Source organism: Vitis riparia, chromosome 4 (assembly GCF_004353265.1).
Source record: "Vitis riparia cultivar Riparia Gloire de Montpellier isolate 1030 chromosome 4, EGFV_Vit.rip_1.0, whole genome shotgun sequence".
NCBI lineage: Eukaryota > Viridiplantae > Streptophyta > Magnoliopsida > Vitales > Vitaceae > Vitis > Vitis riparia.
The window spans coordinates 14,751,433-14,770,581 of record NC_048434.1 but is presented as its reverse complement, the minus strand read 5'-3'; the positions used below and the strand labels follow the sequence as shown (position 1 = coordinate 14,770,581).

At 34.5% G+C, this 19,149-nt stretch overlaps 1 protein-coding gene across 2 annotated transcripts in view; it reads right to left on the bottom strand.

The window, feature by feature from the left end:
* Positions 1-19,149, bottom strand: part of LOC117912613 — a 58,867-nt gene that overhangs the window by 18,273 nt on the left and 21,445 nt on the right. For both annotated transcript variants that reach the window (XM_034827274.1, XM_034827275.1), the window contains exons 6-8: positions 15,118-15,195; positions 5,542-5,699; positions 1,898-2,066 (exon numbers count right to left, since the gene is read on the bottom strand). In XM_034827274.1, the coding sequence (XP_034683165.1) occupies positions 1,898-2,066; positions 5,542-5,699; positions 15,118-15,195 (405 nt within the window). The remainder of the gene's footprint in view (positions 1-1,897; positions 2,067-5,541; positions 5,700-15,117; positions 15,196-19,149) is intronic.

The window sequence follows — 19,149 nt, the reverse complement described above, 5'->3', positions numbered from 1 at the left end:
GGATAAAGCAAGGAATTCAGAGTCCCTTTGGGACTCTATAGTTTTCCTTGCTTCCCTTTGGGCTTTCTGTTCCAAGGCATTTAAGGGGACTCCCCTTAATGTGATTCAGTTGGATTGGATAGCGGTGTGTTCTCCATAGGGATTGGTTTTTAGTGGAGTTTGTTTGTTTTTGTGTTTTTTCCTGTATTTTAGTTGTCTTTGGTGGGAGGATTTCTCATCCTTCTTCTTGTACTTCTTTTTATATTAATATATCTTTGTGGCGTTTCCAATCAAAAAAAAAAATTCATTCCTATTCATCCTTTTAGGCCTCTTGTTCCACAATGTTAAGGGCATTCCTCTCAATGTTATTCAACTTGACTGATATTCAATGTGCAAACCATGAGGGTATAGAGAGGAGAGGAGATTTGTTATGATTTCTATTCGAAGGAGCTGTGTTAATACTCTTGGAGGGATGAGAGTTTTATGTTGTATATTCTCATATGGTTAGTTCTATATGATGTATAGGTCTTTTTAGTTTTTTTGGTAAATTTTGGGAGGATTCCTCATCCTTCTCATGTACTTGATTTACCCAATTCTAGTACACTTTGCAAGATGGTTCAATAATTGGGAACTTGAGGGAGTAGAGGTCCTTTCATAGAAATTGCATAAAATTCCAGTTAGAAGCAATGAGGATAGGACAATCTATAAGGAAACCAAATGTGGCAAACTCTCTATTAAATCTCTCCATGCTTCCTTATCTGAGAGAGGTAGTGAGCCTGTCTTCGCAAACATGGTTTGGAATCCATGGATACCAACAAAGGTAGGCTTCTTTGAATGAGTCGTCTAGGGATGAGCTCTAATGCTAGATTAGCTCAAAATGAGAGGTTGGATTATACCGAATAGAGGTCACGATATAAAGGTGATGGAACATTGGCTGATCATTTACTTCTTCATTGTTCTAGAGCAAGAATTTTGTGGCAGCTGGTTTATTCTTTATTTGGGTGACACATTCTGTAGTTAGAGGGAATCTCTTTAGTTGGCACAGCTCATTCCAGGGGAAGAAGTGGAAGAAAGCTTGAAGGGCTGCTCCTTTGTGCTTGCTTTAGACTTTATGAAAGGAAAAGAGTAGGAGGTCATTTAACAATGCTAAACAACAAGATGAAGTAATCAAATCTCATTTTATGTCTATTTCTTTGGAATGGGTTAGAGGCTATATGATAGGCTTTATGGATTGATTGAGCTCTAAGTAAGGAAAGACAGCTTTTTTCTTTTGGCTAACCTTTAGGCACATATTTTATACATTGCGTACCTTGGTCCATCCCTCCTTAGGTACTATCAGTAATTTTTTTTATTGCCTATAAAAAATGAATAAATAAATAATTTGACGTGACAATGAATTAGTAGATGACCTATACTCTAGTTGTACCTCTTCCATATTGTGTACCAATTGGTGAGATAGCTTTTTTTAGTCCTTTCCATTTGAAGGTTCTCTTTGTATTCACTTTCCCGTGTGCCAACAAACAAGCAAATTTCTTTACTTTGTGCGGAACCTAGGCCGTCTCTACACTACATGATGGGTTCCTACTAGATCCTCAAAGATAGCTCCTCTTTATTTGTAATTTTTCCTTCTTTAATTTCATAGTTTGAAGGTAACTACAGAGGCATGCTCTCCAAGGTACTGGAAGTGGTAGATTGGTAATGAACCTAGTCTTCAGCATTTTTGAAGAAGCCCAAAAAGTAAAAGATGTCATAGAAAAACGAGGAGAGGATTGAAATAAGTTCAAAGAAAAATGTAAGGAGAACATATATTTTAATAGCCACAGTTCATGTCTAAGAATGAGACAGGTATTTTCCAGTAAGTAAATAAATGAATGAAACTGTAACATGCTGATCATTAATAGTAAGCAAATGTACACACCTTGCTATGTAATCAATCTCATATCCAAGTTCAGCTTCTTCTTGTAAAGGTTCAATCCATGAGCTAACTAATGTACGGTATTTTCTGCTCAAAATCATGGCTCTTGGTGGAATTGGTTGGTTATCTTTGGCCATGGCTTCTAAAGCATCTAGTAACTCAACAATCCTTCCTAATTTCAAACATCACACCAAAAGTGAGGTCCCACCAAATAGATTCAAAATATTGATTAAAAGCTGTGAGTAGTTGTTTAATCTCAAAAGATGATGCATAATGTAGCCATGGACAGCAATAAACCTAAAGGATTTACAATAGACAACACTAAGAGGATATTTGAAAGCATTGCTATTATCTAATAACACGTGTTTCAAATTAAGGCTGCAGAACAAATAAAATAATAATAAAAAAAGAAATATATAAATAATAATTAAATAAATAACAGCCATTTAAATCACAAATTAGAGTGATTATAAACTAAAATGGCAATTACAAGTGAATTATACAAAATTTAGAAAAAGATATTCATACTTTTTTTATTTTAATTTTTACTTTTGACTTCAGTGATTGTCATTTAGAAACTTCATATTTATCAAAGCTAGTAAATGAAAAGTTGCTCATGGAGAACTAAATATTGGTTTTGTCGGCCATCTTGTTTAAGCTTGTTCACTGCCCTAAAGAAGCCAAACAAAGCTCAACTGCCAAAAATCCAGACTCAAGCAACATTGAAAACACCTTGGCATGTTGTAAACGACTAATTTCATTCCCCCCCCTTTATAATAGGAAACAAAGAATTTTTTAAACTATGGGATAAAAGGATAGAGGAAGGATGAGTGATCCTTCAAGTCATAGAAAAGGAAAAACAAAAACAAGGAATATGCTCATCTTCTTTGCTGTAGGTCAGTCCTTTACTAGTCCATCTTGGAATTTCAATTTTCATCAAAACTTCTGATTTGAAAATTTAGTTTGGAACTCAAAAGCTCTACCAAAGGTTAAGGCCTTTACTAGGCTTGTGGCTAAGAAGAGTGTTAATACCAACGATATGCTTCAATTGAGGCGGCCGGCCTTACAAACCTCTTAGTCCACATTACTGTAGTATGTGTATAAAGAGTAGAGAATTGGCCAATTGTCTCTTTCTTCATTCCAAAAGAGAAGGTTCTTTAGCAGGTGGTTGTTTTATCCTTGATATGAATTATCAGGTTGGAGAGGATTTTCAAAGATGGATGGAGATCTATGGATGCCATTTGGGACTTGATTTACTTTTAAACTTCCTTTTGGGCCTCAGTCACTGAGTTAACCTTCCCTTTGGGCCTTAGTCACTGAGTTAACCTTCCCTTTGTTTCTTTTATGTTTGATTGGAAGAGTGTTTGTTTCTCAAACAGGTTGATGAAGAAAGTGTTGATTGGTTGGTGTCCCCCCCTCCAATAGGTTTGGTGAAGTAAAAAATTTGATGGATGTTCCTTGGGTAACCCTAGTCAGATGGGTATTGCAGGCGTGATTAGAGATGACTCTAGTACAGTGTTGAGTCTCTTCTATAAGCAGGAAGGAGTGGGGTTAGCTATAAAGGCAAAGATATTGGCATTGTTAGAGGGTCTTTTGCAGGCTACTATTATATCTTAGGTTATTAACAAGGAAAGAGCTTCATGGAAGTTTGACCATTTGATGCACAAAATTATGGATGTTGTCAGTGAGTTGGGTTGCTCCCTCGCTTGGGTTCCCCTTTAATCCAACCAAGTCGCAGATCAGTTAGCCAAACAATGAGCTAAGCATTTGGCCTTTTTTGTTGGAGACTTTCCTCCCCCTTGAATGTGCTATGTTTCTATTCTTTGTACCTTGGTTTTTATTTGTAAGGTTGGGTTAGTTCTTGTGGGGCTTGACACTTGGTTACTTTAAAACTTCTTTTTGTACATCCTTGCTCGTCTGTCTTGTATTTATCTTTTCAGATAAATGAAGTTGTCCTACCAGGTTAGTCCTGTTCAAAAATCAAATAAAAAATACATATAATTTTGTGGCTGAAGCTATCTACCAGGTTATCCAAGATTTCATCCAGTTTGTTCATTAACATATATTATTTGGTTCTGGAGAGATTTACAGCGAAGAGATCAATATCTTCAGCTTCAATTTCCTATTTCAAGAGAGTAGAGACAACCCTATTGCCCTTGTTCTTGAGCAATCCTCTTCAACTTTTTCTTGGAATCTTTCATTTCTTCATAATTTGTAAGTTGGGAAATTAATCATCTATCAATTGTCATGCACTGTTGAACTATATTTATCCATCCCTTTGATCCCTAATGAGAAGGTATGATCTCCAAATCCTTTTTTCCTAGCTTTTATTAAGAGTGAGTACCTCATATTACTCTGTCAAACTAGTTTTATAAAGGAGTCCAAAGTTTCACCTACAATCAAGGTTTTTGCACTGATAGAGGCCAACAAAAAGATAAAACTGATAAATGGTTATTAATCAGGAGGTCCTAGGAGGACTTTGGTCCAGAGTGATGTGTCCTTTGCATAAACAGTGATGAGATTGAGAATCACTTTTCTGTTTGTAGTCCGATTGCCTTGTGCTTGCTGCACATGTTATTTTGGCTTCTAGGCATTCCTTGGATTCCTTCTAGATACATTGCAGATATGATGATACTAGCCTTAACAAGTCTTGCAAAAGTACACGTAGTAAGATGTTATGGCAGTTGGCATTGCTTACTATTTTTTCGGTTGTAAGCTTGGAGATGAATGCAATTATCTTTGAGGATAAATGGAGAGGAAAATGTTATTGGTACATACTATCAGTAAAATGCATTGAAGATGAAATTATCAGGAGAACAGCCAAATGATTGTCATAGTGGTGTTTAAAAAAGAAAGCATGAAAACTTTTAGATACTAAAGAAATTCCAGAAGATGAACAAAATGCTTAAATGCAACAATTGATCACTAAATTCCTAGAATGAAGGCCAGAAAAGAAGGAAGAATATTGGTGACATAGTTCTTGCAAAGGACAGCCAAACTCTGTAAGTTCACCCTTTAACACAGAAACATAGACATGCACAAGGTCATCAATATTGAAGAATCAAAACATGTAAGTATAAATCTGAAAGAAAGTTTCAATGATTATATGAAACAGAAGTTGGCATCAGAAGATGAGTAATAAAAATTGGGTTTCCCAGAGAAACACCTGCTTTTTGAATGATACTGCTTCAAGTACAATGAAACGCCATTCCTTGTTAAGGACAAAGCCATCTTCCTGTTATGGAGTCACTCAGGATTTTGAAATGTTTTTGAGTTTTGATCTTAACTAACACAATTTTCTATTCAATAACTATCATTTAGAAAATGGTAAATAGCACTCCCATCAGACTGAAGCAGCTTTCATCCTTCTAAGCAAGGTGTCAAATTCTAGCCCCCACAAATTCAAAACAGCTTTCATCCTTATAAACATTCATATGTCACAATTTTAGTTCCCATGATTAGAGACCTTAATCAAAGGACTGCTTGATTCCCATTGTGCAAAATTTTCTCTCTACATGAGATCATTATTAAGTTAACACAGTTAACAGCCTTCAAATGATTAAAATTTGAAAAATTGAAGAGGAAATGAGATTCTAATAAAAATGAAACTATTTGTCATGGTAATATAAGTATTTTCTTATGCATACCTTCCCTACATAAAGCCCGAAGATACAAAGAAAGTGGATCCCCAAAGTTCCCTTCATCATGCAAAACTTTAGTTCCCCCTTCAAAGTTTTTAAGGGCACGGAAATGTCGTATAGCTTCTCGTACTACACAATACTTGGTCAAGCACTCCACCAGCAGCCTGAAGATAGAGGTGGAATCTTACTTATGTTTTAGGTCAAATAAAAGACATCAAATTCAACAAGGAGAACGATGGTTTAAAATAATTAACAGTATTATCAGAAATTGGATAGGTACTAGTTCCATTTGAAGGTATAACATGTACTTTATTCACAAAATGAAAAACAATGTGGTGCCAACAGGGAAAAGGCTAATCTGATGCAGAAAACACAAAATGCAAACCATTAATTTAGATGATTACAACTTCTTAAAAAAAAATCAATACTAAAGAAATAAATTGTTTGTCTACTAAATGCTAACTAATTTTGTGTGAAACACAAATTTTCCTTTCTGTAGTGGATCACTTTAACTAATAAACTTTCTTGTTCAGTTAAAAATACACAATGACATGTAATGCATACTTGCAATATTTATACTCAGCCTTTCCTACATTGTTATAGATAGGGAATACTCCCTTGGGTCTTTATAAAGCTCTTAGGAAACAAGAGAAACTGTATTGATATAAATTAAAATAAGAATGAAGAAGTACAAGCTATCCTTCAAACCAAACACAGAAAAAGCGAACAGAAGTATCCCTAACAAACGCCTCTGACAAAAGTGCTGATCATTTGGCCAAGCTATATGCCATCCAGTTGCTGATCAGGCATTCTAAACAAGAAGCATCCCAGTCCTTTTGTAAGGTCAATAATCCTATAGATCCAAGAATCTAATTTCCGGCCCTCTTTTTCCTTGAGACATCCATAAGAGAATAATAGCTGAATACCCCTCCATCTGAAGATTACTAACACCTTATGAACACCCTTCAAACAAACTTTCTAATAATACGTCAATCCAAATCCAGTTGGCTGTGCAAAAGCTTACCTCCCTGCCCCTCTTGATCACTGAACATCCCACAACCCATTTGCCATTGAAATTTAGTCCTAAAGTCACTGCACACTCTTCTGATGCCTGGTCAACTCCTAATAAAAATAAGCTAACAAATATTATTCCACGAGATATATGTAGTCTTCCATTGGACTTCAAAGGTCCTAGCATTTCATCAATCTAGATCACCCAAAGAATAGCAAGCATAAATCCATGCTGCAGTTACTTTTTTTTTAATTTTTTAATTTTCATCAGTTAACCACTTCACGTGAGATGAACCCAATCATTATAATTTGGAAGTTTTTTTTTTTTTTACCAGTCAATAGAACTTTCCATGACAAAATGTTTGTTTCATCTTGTCATCGATGAATGGTGATTGCTAATGCATTAAGATTTTTGTTGGCATCTGGCTCACCTTATGCCATCAAATTGATAGGTAAGATAAACCTAACCTATTTAATCTATTTTAGAAAGCAATAATCACATTACTATTGTGATCTCAAAAACAACCCAATTCCCGTCAGCCCAGTGCCCAGTAAAAATCAATTAAAGTTTTCTGCAGGGAACTCAAACTGTTGACCACCCAAACTGAATCCTACTGTCTCAACAAGCCTCTCTCAAGTATAGCAAAATCATGCCAAATGAATGCCCCTAAACTCTCTGGAAACAGCTCCCTATAGAGAAATAAGATGGTAAGTAACATCCTACAAGGACTCAAAGATACCCCCACTTATGATGCAGCCTAGTGTATGAAGAATTTTTGCAATGTTAGGAATACATGTCCATTTTGGATTAGCTTCCTACCATTACACAATTTCCTACTTTTAGAGGATTTTCCCTATCTTTTAGGTTTTTTTCATCTTTTCAGATTCCTTATTTTTTTAGATTTCCTATTTTTATCTTTAGGTAACTAAGTCAATTACACTTGGAATTGTTCTCCTATTATTCTTAGGGTTAGGACAATTATAATTAGTTATTATAGCTTAATACTGATTCTAGTTATGCCCTAAGGATTATTGTTCTTTAGTTTTGTGGAAATCTGGAGGAAATCCGGAATGTACAGTTGTCTGCACAGCTATGTTGCAGTTGTAGCTGTGTTACAGCTACAATTGTGACATAGTTGTGTTATAGCTACAACTGTGTTACAGTTGTGTCGCAGTTGTGGTACAGTTGTATTTCTTATTCTAATTTTATTTCCTGATTTTATGAGACTCTCTCCTAAAATCAAGGATTAGATTTCTTTTCTAAGATAGATGGCCTCAACCATTCATATATAAATAAAGAAGTATTTTTTTCCCTTAAATTTCTTCGTGGTATCAAAGCTAATTCTAAACCATTCAATCCATCCATGACCAAATACATAATGGCCACCAAGAAGGACTCCTCAACCTTAGAAGTCACCTCCACTCATTGAGCAATAATGAAGGATTAGATAGTGTTACTCTTATCATTACTGGACACAAACTGAATGGGCAAAACTATTTTCAATGGTCGCACGCAATCATGATGTTCATATGCAGTAGAGGGAAGGATGACTACCTCACTGGTGCAGTGCCTCAACCTATGAAAGAAGACCCGAAATTCAAAGGATGGAAGGTTGAGAATAACATGGTTATATTTTGGTTAATTAACTTGATAAACAATGACACAGGGGGAAATTTTATACTTTATGAAATGACACAAGAAATCTAGGAAGTAAAGTACATTTATTCCGATATAGAAGACACAACAGAGGCATTTGAAATAGAAGGGATCCTCCATGATTTACGCCAAGGTGATTTGTTTGCCACTCAATATTTCAATCTCCTAGCTCGCTATTGGCAACAGTTGGACATGTTCGAGACCATCAAATGGGACTGTCCAATGGATGCAATCAAATACAAGAAGATTGTTGAGAAAAAACAGACCTAAAAAGTTTATTAGGGCTGCACAAAAATCTAGATGAAGTTTGAGGCAAGATATTGGGAAGTAAACCTTTACCCAACATCTGAGATATTATCTTAGAAATACGCCAAGAAGAAAGTAGAAAGAAAGTCATGTTGGGGCCACAAACCAACCAACCCTTAACTAAGGGTTCAGCTGTAGAGGCACGGGGTCCTCCTTATCCTTCCAATGACAACTGACCAAGAAAAAGGAGACCTTGGTGTGATCACTACCAAAAACCAGGTCACACCAAAGACATGTGCTGGAAATTCTATGGGAAACCAGTGGATTACAAGTCGTCACATCCTCAAAATGATAGAGAAAGTTGAGGACACCATGTCATCATTGAGGATAACCTAACAACACCTAATTACAGTCCGTTCAGCAAAGAGCAATTGGAACCATTGCAAAAAATGTTCAACTAATCCCAACTAGGGGCAAATTCCTCCCATTCTATCATCAAGTCTGGATCCTTAACTCAAAAAGGTAATTTTCTTGCTACCTTGAAGGTAAAAAAGGAAAATTTGAGCTTTTGGATTGTTGATTCAGGAGCTTCTAATTACGACTGGAGATGCCACAAATTTTCAAAATTATACACCTTGTTCTAGAAATTATATAGTTCATATAGTTGATGGTTCTCTCTCAAAGGTGGTTGGTATAGGTTCTATTGTCATCTCTAAGGACCTAACTCGTAACTCTGTTCTTTTGGTTCCAAACTTGGATTGCAATATGTTATCCATTAGTAAGCTCACTCAGGAAAAGAATTGTGTTACTAAATTTTTCTCATACCATTGTGTTTTTTAGGACTTGAATTTAGGGAGGACAATTGGCAATGCTGAAGTGTGTTTGGGACTCCATATCTTCGAAGTGACTGATTATATTGAAAGACAACCTCAACCATCAATTGATGAAAAACGATCTCTTTTTGTTTTTAGTTCTAATAAAGATAGTAATGTTATGTCAAAAAAACTCTTGACTAAAACCTCAACCTCAACCTCAACCATCTAGGACATCCTGGTTTCTTGTATCTCAAAAAACTCTTTCCATCATTATTCACTAAAAGTTTGGATGTTTTTCAGTGTGAAATTTGTCAATTATCCTAGCACGTTTGTAAGTCCTATCTAATTCAACCATACAAATCATCTCATTCTTTTTCCAAGATACATAGTGATCTTCGGTGGTCATTTAAGATAAAGAATATAAGGACTAGATGATTTGTGTCCTTTGTAGATGATCATATTAGAATTTCTTGGATATTCTTGATGAAAGACAAAATAGAAGTGGGTCAAATTTTCAAAAATTTTTATAGCATGATCCAAACCTAATTCCATGCCAAAATACAAGTGTTGAAAATTGAAAATGTAAGAGATTATTTCAATTCTATCCTAAGGGAATTGATATTAACAAAAGGTATAGTTCATCAAAATTCTTACATTGATACTTTTCAATAAAATGGGATAGCTAAGAGAAATAATAGACACTTGTTAGAAGTTGCATGGGCCCTTATGTTCTCCTCCCATGTTCCAAAGAATTTTTTAGGGAGAAGTTGTATTTACTACAACCTATCTTATCAATAGAATGTCTTCCTGTGTCTTAAGTTTTCAAAGACCGCGCAAAGTCTTTCTTGAATCATACTCTAGGAGTTGACTCATCTCCTCCATTCCACCAAAAGTGCGTCGTTGCTCAACCTTTATTCACATTCCCCAACAACATCGAAGTAAGCTTGAGCCTAAGGCCACTATGTATTTTCATGGGATACTCTCCAAACCAAAAGGGCTATAAGTGTTACCCTCCATCACAAAAAAGTTCTACACCTTCATGGAAGTAACATTCTTTGAAAAACAACCCTATTACTCCAAAACCGATATTCAGGGGGAGAATAGAATTTAGGAAGGCTAGTTTCGGGAAACAGAAGCCATAACTGAACCTCAAACACTTGAGTCTGTTATAGTTCACAACTCTAATTCTATCTTTCATGTTCCACATCTCATGTTACAAACTACTGAATCCATAAACATTGAGCAGAGTACTTCTCTTCACCCAAACCAATTTCAGACTATCAATAACAATGAGTTTATTATCTACTCAAGGAAAAAGAAGAAGTCTAAAGAAGATATAGAGCAACGAACACATTCTGGGCTAGTACATGAAACCGAACATAGTTCAATCCCAAAATAGACACACTTAGGTAACATTGATTCTAATCCTAATGAGTCATAAGATGATGAACTCAATTTGTCAATTGCCAAAAGGAAAGGAGTAAGATCTTACACAAATCATCCGATTTATAATTTTATCTTCTAAGAGTTTGTCACCAAGTTATCGAGCTTTTCTTACCCAACTTGCGAAGATTCAGACTCCCAACAATATCTAGGAAGCCTTACAAATACTTGAATGGAAGATAGCTATTGAGGAAGAGATCCAAACTCTTGAAAAGAATGGGACATAGGAGCTTGCATTACTTCCAAAAAGAAAGAATTCGGTCGAGAGTAAGTGAATCTTCATAGTCAAGTACAAAGAAAATGGTATTGTTGACAGGTACAAAGCTCAATTAGTTGCTAAGGGATTTACACAATCCTATGGAATTGACTACCAAGAAACCTTTATTCTAGTTGCCAAATTAAACACAATTCATGTTCTATTGTTGTTAGCTATTAACCAATATTAGCCTCTTCATCAATCAGACATTAAAAATGTCTTCCTCAATGGTGACTTAGAAGAAGTATACATGGAAATTCCTTTAAGTCTTGTGATTGAGACAAACATTAACAAAGTCTACAAACTAAAAAAATCTCTATATGGTCTCAGGTAATCTCTTCGAGCTTAATTTGATCGTTTTACCAAGGTCATAAAGAGGTTTAGTTACTCCCAATGTTAGTCTAACCACATTCTATTTGTAAAACACACAACTAAGGGAAGAATTGTCATTTTCATCGTTTATGTGGATGACATAATCCTGCCCGAAGATCATGAGGAAGAAATAGGCAAACTCAAGAGTTTTCTTGCTCATGAGTTCGAAATTAAAGGCTTGAGGAATCTCAAATATTTTATTGGGATAGAAATTGCTAGATAAAAAATGGGTATTGTGGTCTTCCAATGTACGTATGTTCTAAACTTACTAAAAAAGACTAGAATGTTTGGTTGTAAACCTGTAGACACACTTTTGGACAACACTACTAAACTAGGAATTGTCGATGGAAGTGCTCCAATGGATAAAGGGAGATATCATAGATTTGTGGGGAAACTCATTTATCTCCTACATAAGACCAAACATTGCTTTTTTAATCATCGTGGTTAGCCAATTCATGAGCAATCCAATTGAAAAGCATATGAAAACTATGTATCGTATTTTAAGATATCTCAAAATGACTATAGGAAAGGGACTCTATTTCAAAAGAACACAAAAGAGAAACATTGAAATCTTTTCAAATGCAGACTACATTGGCTCCATAATTGACTGAAGATCAACCTTAGGATATTCCTATATATTAGGGGAATCTAGTTACTTCATAAAGCAAGAAAAAATTTGTTATAACTCAGAGTAGCGCATAAGCAGAATTTAAAGCTATGACACATGGTGTCTGTGAAAGAATGTGGTTAAAGAGACTCCTAAACGAGCTGGAAATTCTAGTAAAAGATTCCATGAAGATGTTCTGTGACAATCAAGCTGCCATAAGTATCCCTAAGATCCCAATTCATCATGATTAGACAAAGCATGTGGAAATAAATCATCATTTTATCAAGAAAAAGATAGAAGAAGAGACAATTTCATTAGTTTACACTCTAATAGCTCTCCAGACAACAAGCATCCTTATCAAGGCACTTTCTAGAACCAACTTTAAAGACTTGAGATCCAAGCTAGGAATGATCAACATTTACAACTCAGCTAGAGGGCTCTGGAAATCTGGAGGAAATCCAGAATTTATAGTTGTGTGCATAGTTATGTTATAGTCGTGTCACAACTGTGTTAGGGTTGTGCCATAACTGTGACAGTTGTATTTCCTATTTTAATTTTATTTCCTGATTTTATAAGAGGCTTTCTCTCCTAAAATCAAGGATTAGATTTCTTTTTCAACACAGATGACATCTGTCATTCATGTATAAATATTAATACAATAATCAATTTGAAAAGAAGAGAAAATAATAGTTTTTTTTTTCTCCCTCAAATTTCTTCAATTTTTATTTATTTATTTATTTTTTATTTAGCAATGTGAGTTTGTTCCAACTTTTTCCTTGTTCTTACTAATTCTCTTAATTTTGATTTGAGCTCTTGTTGCAAATGATTTAGCTAATCTAATCTTGGTCAAGCACAAATGAATATAAGAGAAAATGTCATTCATACATGAAAACTCTTAAAGCAAGAAATTGTTACACTTTAGGCTAGAAAACCTTATAACGATATTGCTTGAAAAAAAAAAAAACCAAAAAAAAAAAAAAAAAAATTCTTCCCTAAATATAAAGTGCTGTCAGATAGTCTCACTGGATCATAGGTAAAAATAATTTAAGGTCCAATGCATAACTTCCACTATACCAATATAGAAGATCTAAAAGAATAGAATAGCATGGACATCAACAATTTCATTTGTTGCTCCTGAATCAATTAATCAAAAGGAACGAGATGAGGTAAAGGATGCAATACCTGCAGTTGACATGTACCTAATGAGCATAGCCAACATTACCCATGGTATTGGAGGCTCTGGTGAATCACTAGTGTCCTAAGATACTAATCTATGCTTAAAAGAGAGAAAACTTAAAATTGTATCACACTCTCATTAGCTGGAAGAAAAAAAAAAAGGATCTTGTCATGCTCTTTGTGTGATAATGGTAGTAATACTTCAGTTTAACCTACTAACCAAAAGCTACCACTTCCAATTGCCTAGCCCACAATTTTAAAAGGTGCAAGGCACATGCCTACGCAAAGTGAAATGGAACTTAGGATGCATATTAATTTTATAGAATATGGTCCAAAATCCAATCCAAGCAACAAAAAGTAATGAAATTATACAAATTTCAGTATACAAGTGGAAATTTTAAGAATGGAAGTGCTTAAAAAAGAAAAATAACACAGATATGACATGCACCAACAAGGTGCATGCCTTAGCGAGTAAGGCACTATAACCAAGGATGAAAAAATCAGTATCTGTCACCGATTTTTCATCAAAATATCAGATATCGGGCGGGCCCAACACAAAATCTACAATGATTTCTCTTTTCACCAAAATTTCCAATTTTTTTTACATTTTTCCCCAATTTTTTGGCGACATACCAATATTGTATCGATTTATTGGTATTATCACCAATTTAATTGATGCCACCTCAGCACCAACCTTTTCTTTGAAAAAATCCATATGCTAGGGAAAGCACATCCAACCCAATTAGAGAAAGCCCACTCAGCCAAAGAAGAGTTGTAGCCCATTACAATGGGTTCCTTATTAAATTCAAGTAAATTTTTCCTTTCTAGTTCCAATGTGGGATTGTTTCTTAAGCCAAGAAACTAAAATTAAATTGCACAACCACCAAACCAAGGATCAAACCTAGGAGCTCAAGTGTGAGCTTGGTTGGCTACAACCATTGGACCCAAGCTTTATTTGTGCCATACTTGTCCATACAAATTGATATATATTATATAAATTAATTAAAATAAAATTATTATGAATAAATTAATTTTAATTATTTTACTATACCTTTTACATAATAATTAAATACAAAAAAAATATAAATTTATAAATAAAATCATCAATATTTTTAAATAAAAAACTTTTTCCAAACTAAATATATTATAAATTTAAATTTAAAGTCTTTAAATTTTGTATATTATTATAGAATGTCACAAAATATATTATACATATATTGCTTTTTTCTAAAAGAAAAACTTGAATATGTAAATTATTTCTTATTCATTATTTCTTAAAGTTTTTTCCAAAAATTTCATGAATTTTGATTAATTTCATCACATCGATATTTTGCGTCAAAATATCCACCGATATATCTGTAAAATCAAGTTGTCGATATATCTTTCAAAACCTATATTTTTATCCTTGATTATAACTAGGGAGTGGTTGAGCCTTGGACCTAGGCACACTTTAAGCGCAACTATATGCCCAACTTCACAAGTTTTGCTTTTTCAATCCCTAATTCTCAAGGATGTAAATGAACCTCTCTTGGGTGACAGACTAAAGTGGGACATTCCCACCATCCTCTCCTCACACAAGCATGATTATGAGACAATAGGGGATCTCTTTCCAAGACTTGAGCTTGAACTGGGCAAGCTCAAGGTCAATCCTGCCATAAAGTCAAAATGCTATTTTACTCCATAATTAGTAAATAGATCGCTGGAGATTGACAGCATAGTCAAAACTTGATTATACTTTATAGTTCTGCATGCATTTTACCCAGTCTGAAAATATCAGATCCACAGCCTAGAAATTATGAGAAAGAGGGCAACAAGATTCAGCATTACATAGCCTTATATGTTAAACATTAAGTAATAAAATAGACTAACAGTTCCTTGGGATTATAAATAAGCATTCATGAAGGCAAATACCAACTGAAACTGAAATAATCTTCTGGCAATGATAGTAAGTAAATAATTAAAAGTTCTTTGAATTAGTTGAGATAGAAAAAAGTCATACGCATAGGTCTTCACATTAGGTTGTAAGCGTTTGTGGTCTTCGACCATCATACCAAGTAACTCAGCAACATCTTGCACCCTACATGTCACATCAAAACCACAAACAAAGACGACATAAACATATAAAACAGAACAATACGAAATTATGAAACAAATGAACTTCTGAAAATGACTAAACAAGTAAAGAACGCATAACCATGTTCATACATGGAAAAGACAATAACCAGGCATTTAATGGCAAACATTTTGCAAGCAAAAACTCAAAATCCCATCGTCACACAGTCAATGTCAGCATTGTAATCTGCATCCTCTCCTCCAGTTCCTCTTCTCTAGGTTAAAGGCCAACAATAAATCAACTATTCTCCTAATTTGAACTTCACTCTAAATCTAATTAGGAGGTATCTTATCAGTTCTTATCACTTCCTAAGTGTTCTATGTCGTAACCTGCATCCTTTCCTTCACCCACTCTTTTTCTCTTCTCTAAAGTCCTACATTAAATCAACTCTTCTCTGATTTTGAATTTATCCCAAATCTAACTAGTAGCTTTCTTGTCTCTTCTTCATTGTGTTGATCAACAGGGAGGCCAAGGCTTGATAGAATGTTTCTATGGGCCTTAGATAAGGACAAACTCTTTCCCCCTTTTGTTGACATTGGTTGTGCATGTCATCAAAAGAATGTCATAGACATTTTTTCATCAATTTTTTTTTTATTTTTATTTGAAACAAAATATATTCATTTCATCAAATGGTAAATACAAAAGGGGATGAGCAGTCCTTCCAAGATGTACAATTGCTGATAAAAAAGTAGAAATGCACTGCTCAACAAAACTCGATACAATCTGCACAAACTATAAAAGCTCTACATACTCAAAAAGGAAAAAGGTCTCCAACAAAATAAATAAAGTGTTTTTCTTGTTGCTTAGCTAATGTTTTACAGCTTGATTAGCTACGCGAGGAATCCAAGAGAAAAAGCATTCTATTTCACTAGCAACATCAGAGCCAACTATTGAACTTCCATGAGCCTCTCCCCCTATCAGACATCTATGAGTTAACAACAATGGTTGCCTTTAACATTTAGGTTGAAAAGACACAAGGCTTTAGCTTGCAACAAGCCCTCTATCAAAGCTAGTATCTCCACCTCAACCACTCCAGCAGGTTTAGAGTAATCTCTCACTAGCATACTTGAACGATTTTTTACCATGCTTCCTATGCTTAATTATCCCTAATGTTTTCAGAACCGGACCTATCATTGAACCGAAAAAATTATCGATTCATGGTTCAATGGTCAGACTATGGTTAAACTACGGTCAAACTGATGACAATAAATATATAATTTATATACTATATAAATTTAAAATATATATAATTAAAAATTTTAATAATATTTTAATTTTTTATATTTGATATATCAAATTATATCATAAAGATAAATATAAACGTATTAAATTTTATTAAATAAAACATATATAATATTAAAGTTTGAAGATATATTTAAGATGAAAGAAAATTATAATATTTAATTTTATTTATATGTCTATGTATTTTATTATTTTAAAATTTTAAAAATTATTATATTAATTAATTTATATTATTTTCATATTTATAATTTGATGGTTATTATAAAAATAAATATGAATATAAATATTTGCATTTGTTTAATGGTTTTGATATGATAAAAATTTGAAAAACACGAGTATTTTTATATATATTTATTGTACAATAATATCTTCAAAGTGCTGCATAGCTAAGTGGTTCAACCTTTGTTTTACCACTTGGAGGTCCATGGTTCAAATCCCCCCAGCACAAAGTCTCTTTTATTATCTTTAGTTTATAATCAATCCCACATCAGAAGGTTGTGGACTGTTTGTAGTGTACAAATATCTAGAGGCACTTATTAGTTGGTAAGTTGGTTGGTGGAATGAGCAACAAGCATTGGAAGACCAGTTGGGCCAATAGGTCCTGGTAGTCAGTGGGGACTGAATACCATTTTGGTCCAAAGTAATACCTGTCCGATTTCCTATGAACCAGATGGTTCGTCCGGTCTGGTGGTCCAACCGCCAGTTTGAACGGTTCCACACTAGTCCAAAGCTAAAGCAGCTCGATATAGTGAACCAAAACGGAAAAGCCGCTGGTTGACAGTCTGACCAGTTGGACTGGCCAGTCCGATCTAGTTCTGAGAACATTGATTATCCTAGAATCCAAATTACCCAGAGAACACCCATCACAATTTTAACTTTACCAAACCTAACGGAGGAGGTAATCAATCAAACATAGACTTACCATGTAACCTCTTAAAGTAGCAAAACATTATTCCAATCTAGCAATAGAAGGTGCAAAGGCTACAGAGGGATCAGTTGTCGAGGCCCATAAGGAGGAGAAGAAATAAACCAAATCCCAAATAACCTCCATAGATCTCCATTTGTGGAGTCCATCTAATTATAATCATGTTTAAAATTTTTTTCATGATTTTCTTTTAAAATACTTCGATCATTTTAATTAGCATATTGTATATATTGCCTTGGGACCTACCAGGTTAGCAACTGACGCCACAAAATTGAACCATGAACCAAAGAAAGGACCAACTCAGGTAGGTAAGCTACTCTATGGAAGCCTCACAGAAGAGAAGCATGTCATCAACAGAGAGTAATTTAGATATCTCCATTCCATCTCCTCCATGCTTTGCCACCATAAAACTTCAAGTGAGCCTTTTTCTCTTGTCCGAACGAGAAAGCAACTTACAACCTCCATTAGCAACACAAAAAGACAAGGGAAGAAAGGACTGCCCTCTCTAAAACCCCTTACAATTTGGAAGAAGGCAATAAAAGACCCATTCACTAAACTAGAGCATCTCAATGTAAAGATGCATACCTTTATCCATCCAATCCACTTTTGGCCAAAACTCATGCTATCCAAACAATGACAGAAGAATTTTCCAACTTACATGCTAAACTCACACCAACTGCATTGGAGAAAGGTTTTATTATTGTCCCTTTATCATCTCTAAAAAAGCCATCAATACCCTTCCGACCTCAAGTTACCTAAAGAACATCTCTTAAAAATTGAATTTCAAGGACCCAGCTAAGGGGAAGGGAATCCGCTTAGCCTAAAGGCTTAACCCCTCTAAGTGTAGCAAAAATTCTTTGATTCAACAATAAGATGTTAAAAGATACAACTTTGGACTCCACGAAGGCAAACATCAGTAGAGCAAACTGCCCAATAAATCATCCACTAATCTTCTACTATTCTCAAAGTTTTGGCCCTCCTCTCTAATCAAATCAACCATACAATAACAAGGACACTCAATCCCACAAAGCTCTCCTTTTAGGCTCCTCCTTGGACATGGTCTTTCTGTTTAATTTAGAAAGAGATAGCTTGGATATGGGAGTCATTTTGTCTTCTAGATAACTTTTTCAAGTTCTTCCCTTCAAATGATAACATGACCACTTTCAATCTAATAAATTATTATGGAAAACAAAAATTCCTTTTAATTCAAAATCCTTAAGACAACTAGCAGCATTTAAAAAGGTTAATACCTGCTGTACTTCAAATCAAAAGGCTTTAATCAGCCTTGACATATTTTTGTGTTTAAAGAGTGGAGAATCAATTAACCATATGTTTCCTCATTGCCTTGTTACTTTTGAGTCATTATTGCCAACTTGCACCTCCTTTTTCTGGCCAGTGTTCTTCGTGAGGGACCCCTAAAGACATCTACAGTTGGTTGATTATATCCTTTGAGGGCTTTAGCAGAGGAAGATGTGTAGATGTGTAGGGTGTTGCGGCAATATGCTCTTCTTTGTTAGATTTGGGTGATTTGGTTGAGAAGAAAGGTCAGGATCTTTCAAATATAAAAAGAGAGATGTTAAGGATATGTAAAAATATCTATATATATATATATATATATATATATATATATATATATATATATATATTTTACCCATCTTTGGATCAACAAGACTACAGAACTCCTTAGCTTCCTGCCAAGTGCTATTTCTTCAGATTAGAAGGCTACTTAGATGGGCAAGAAAGGAGAAGAG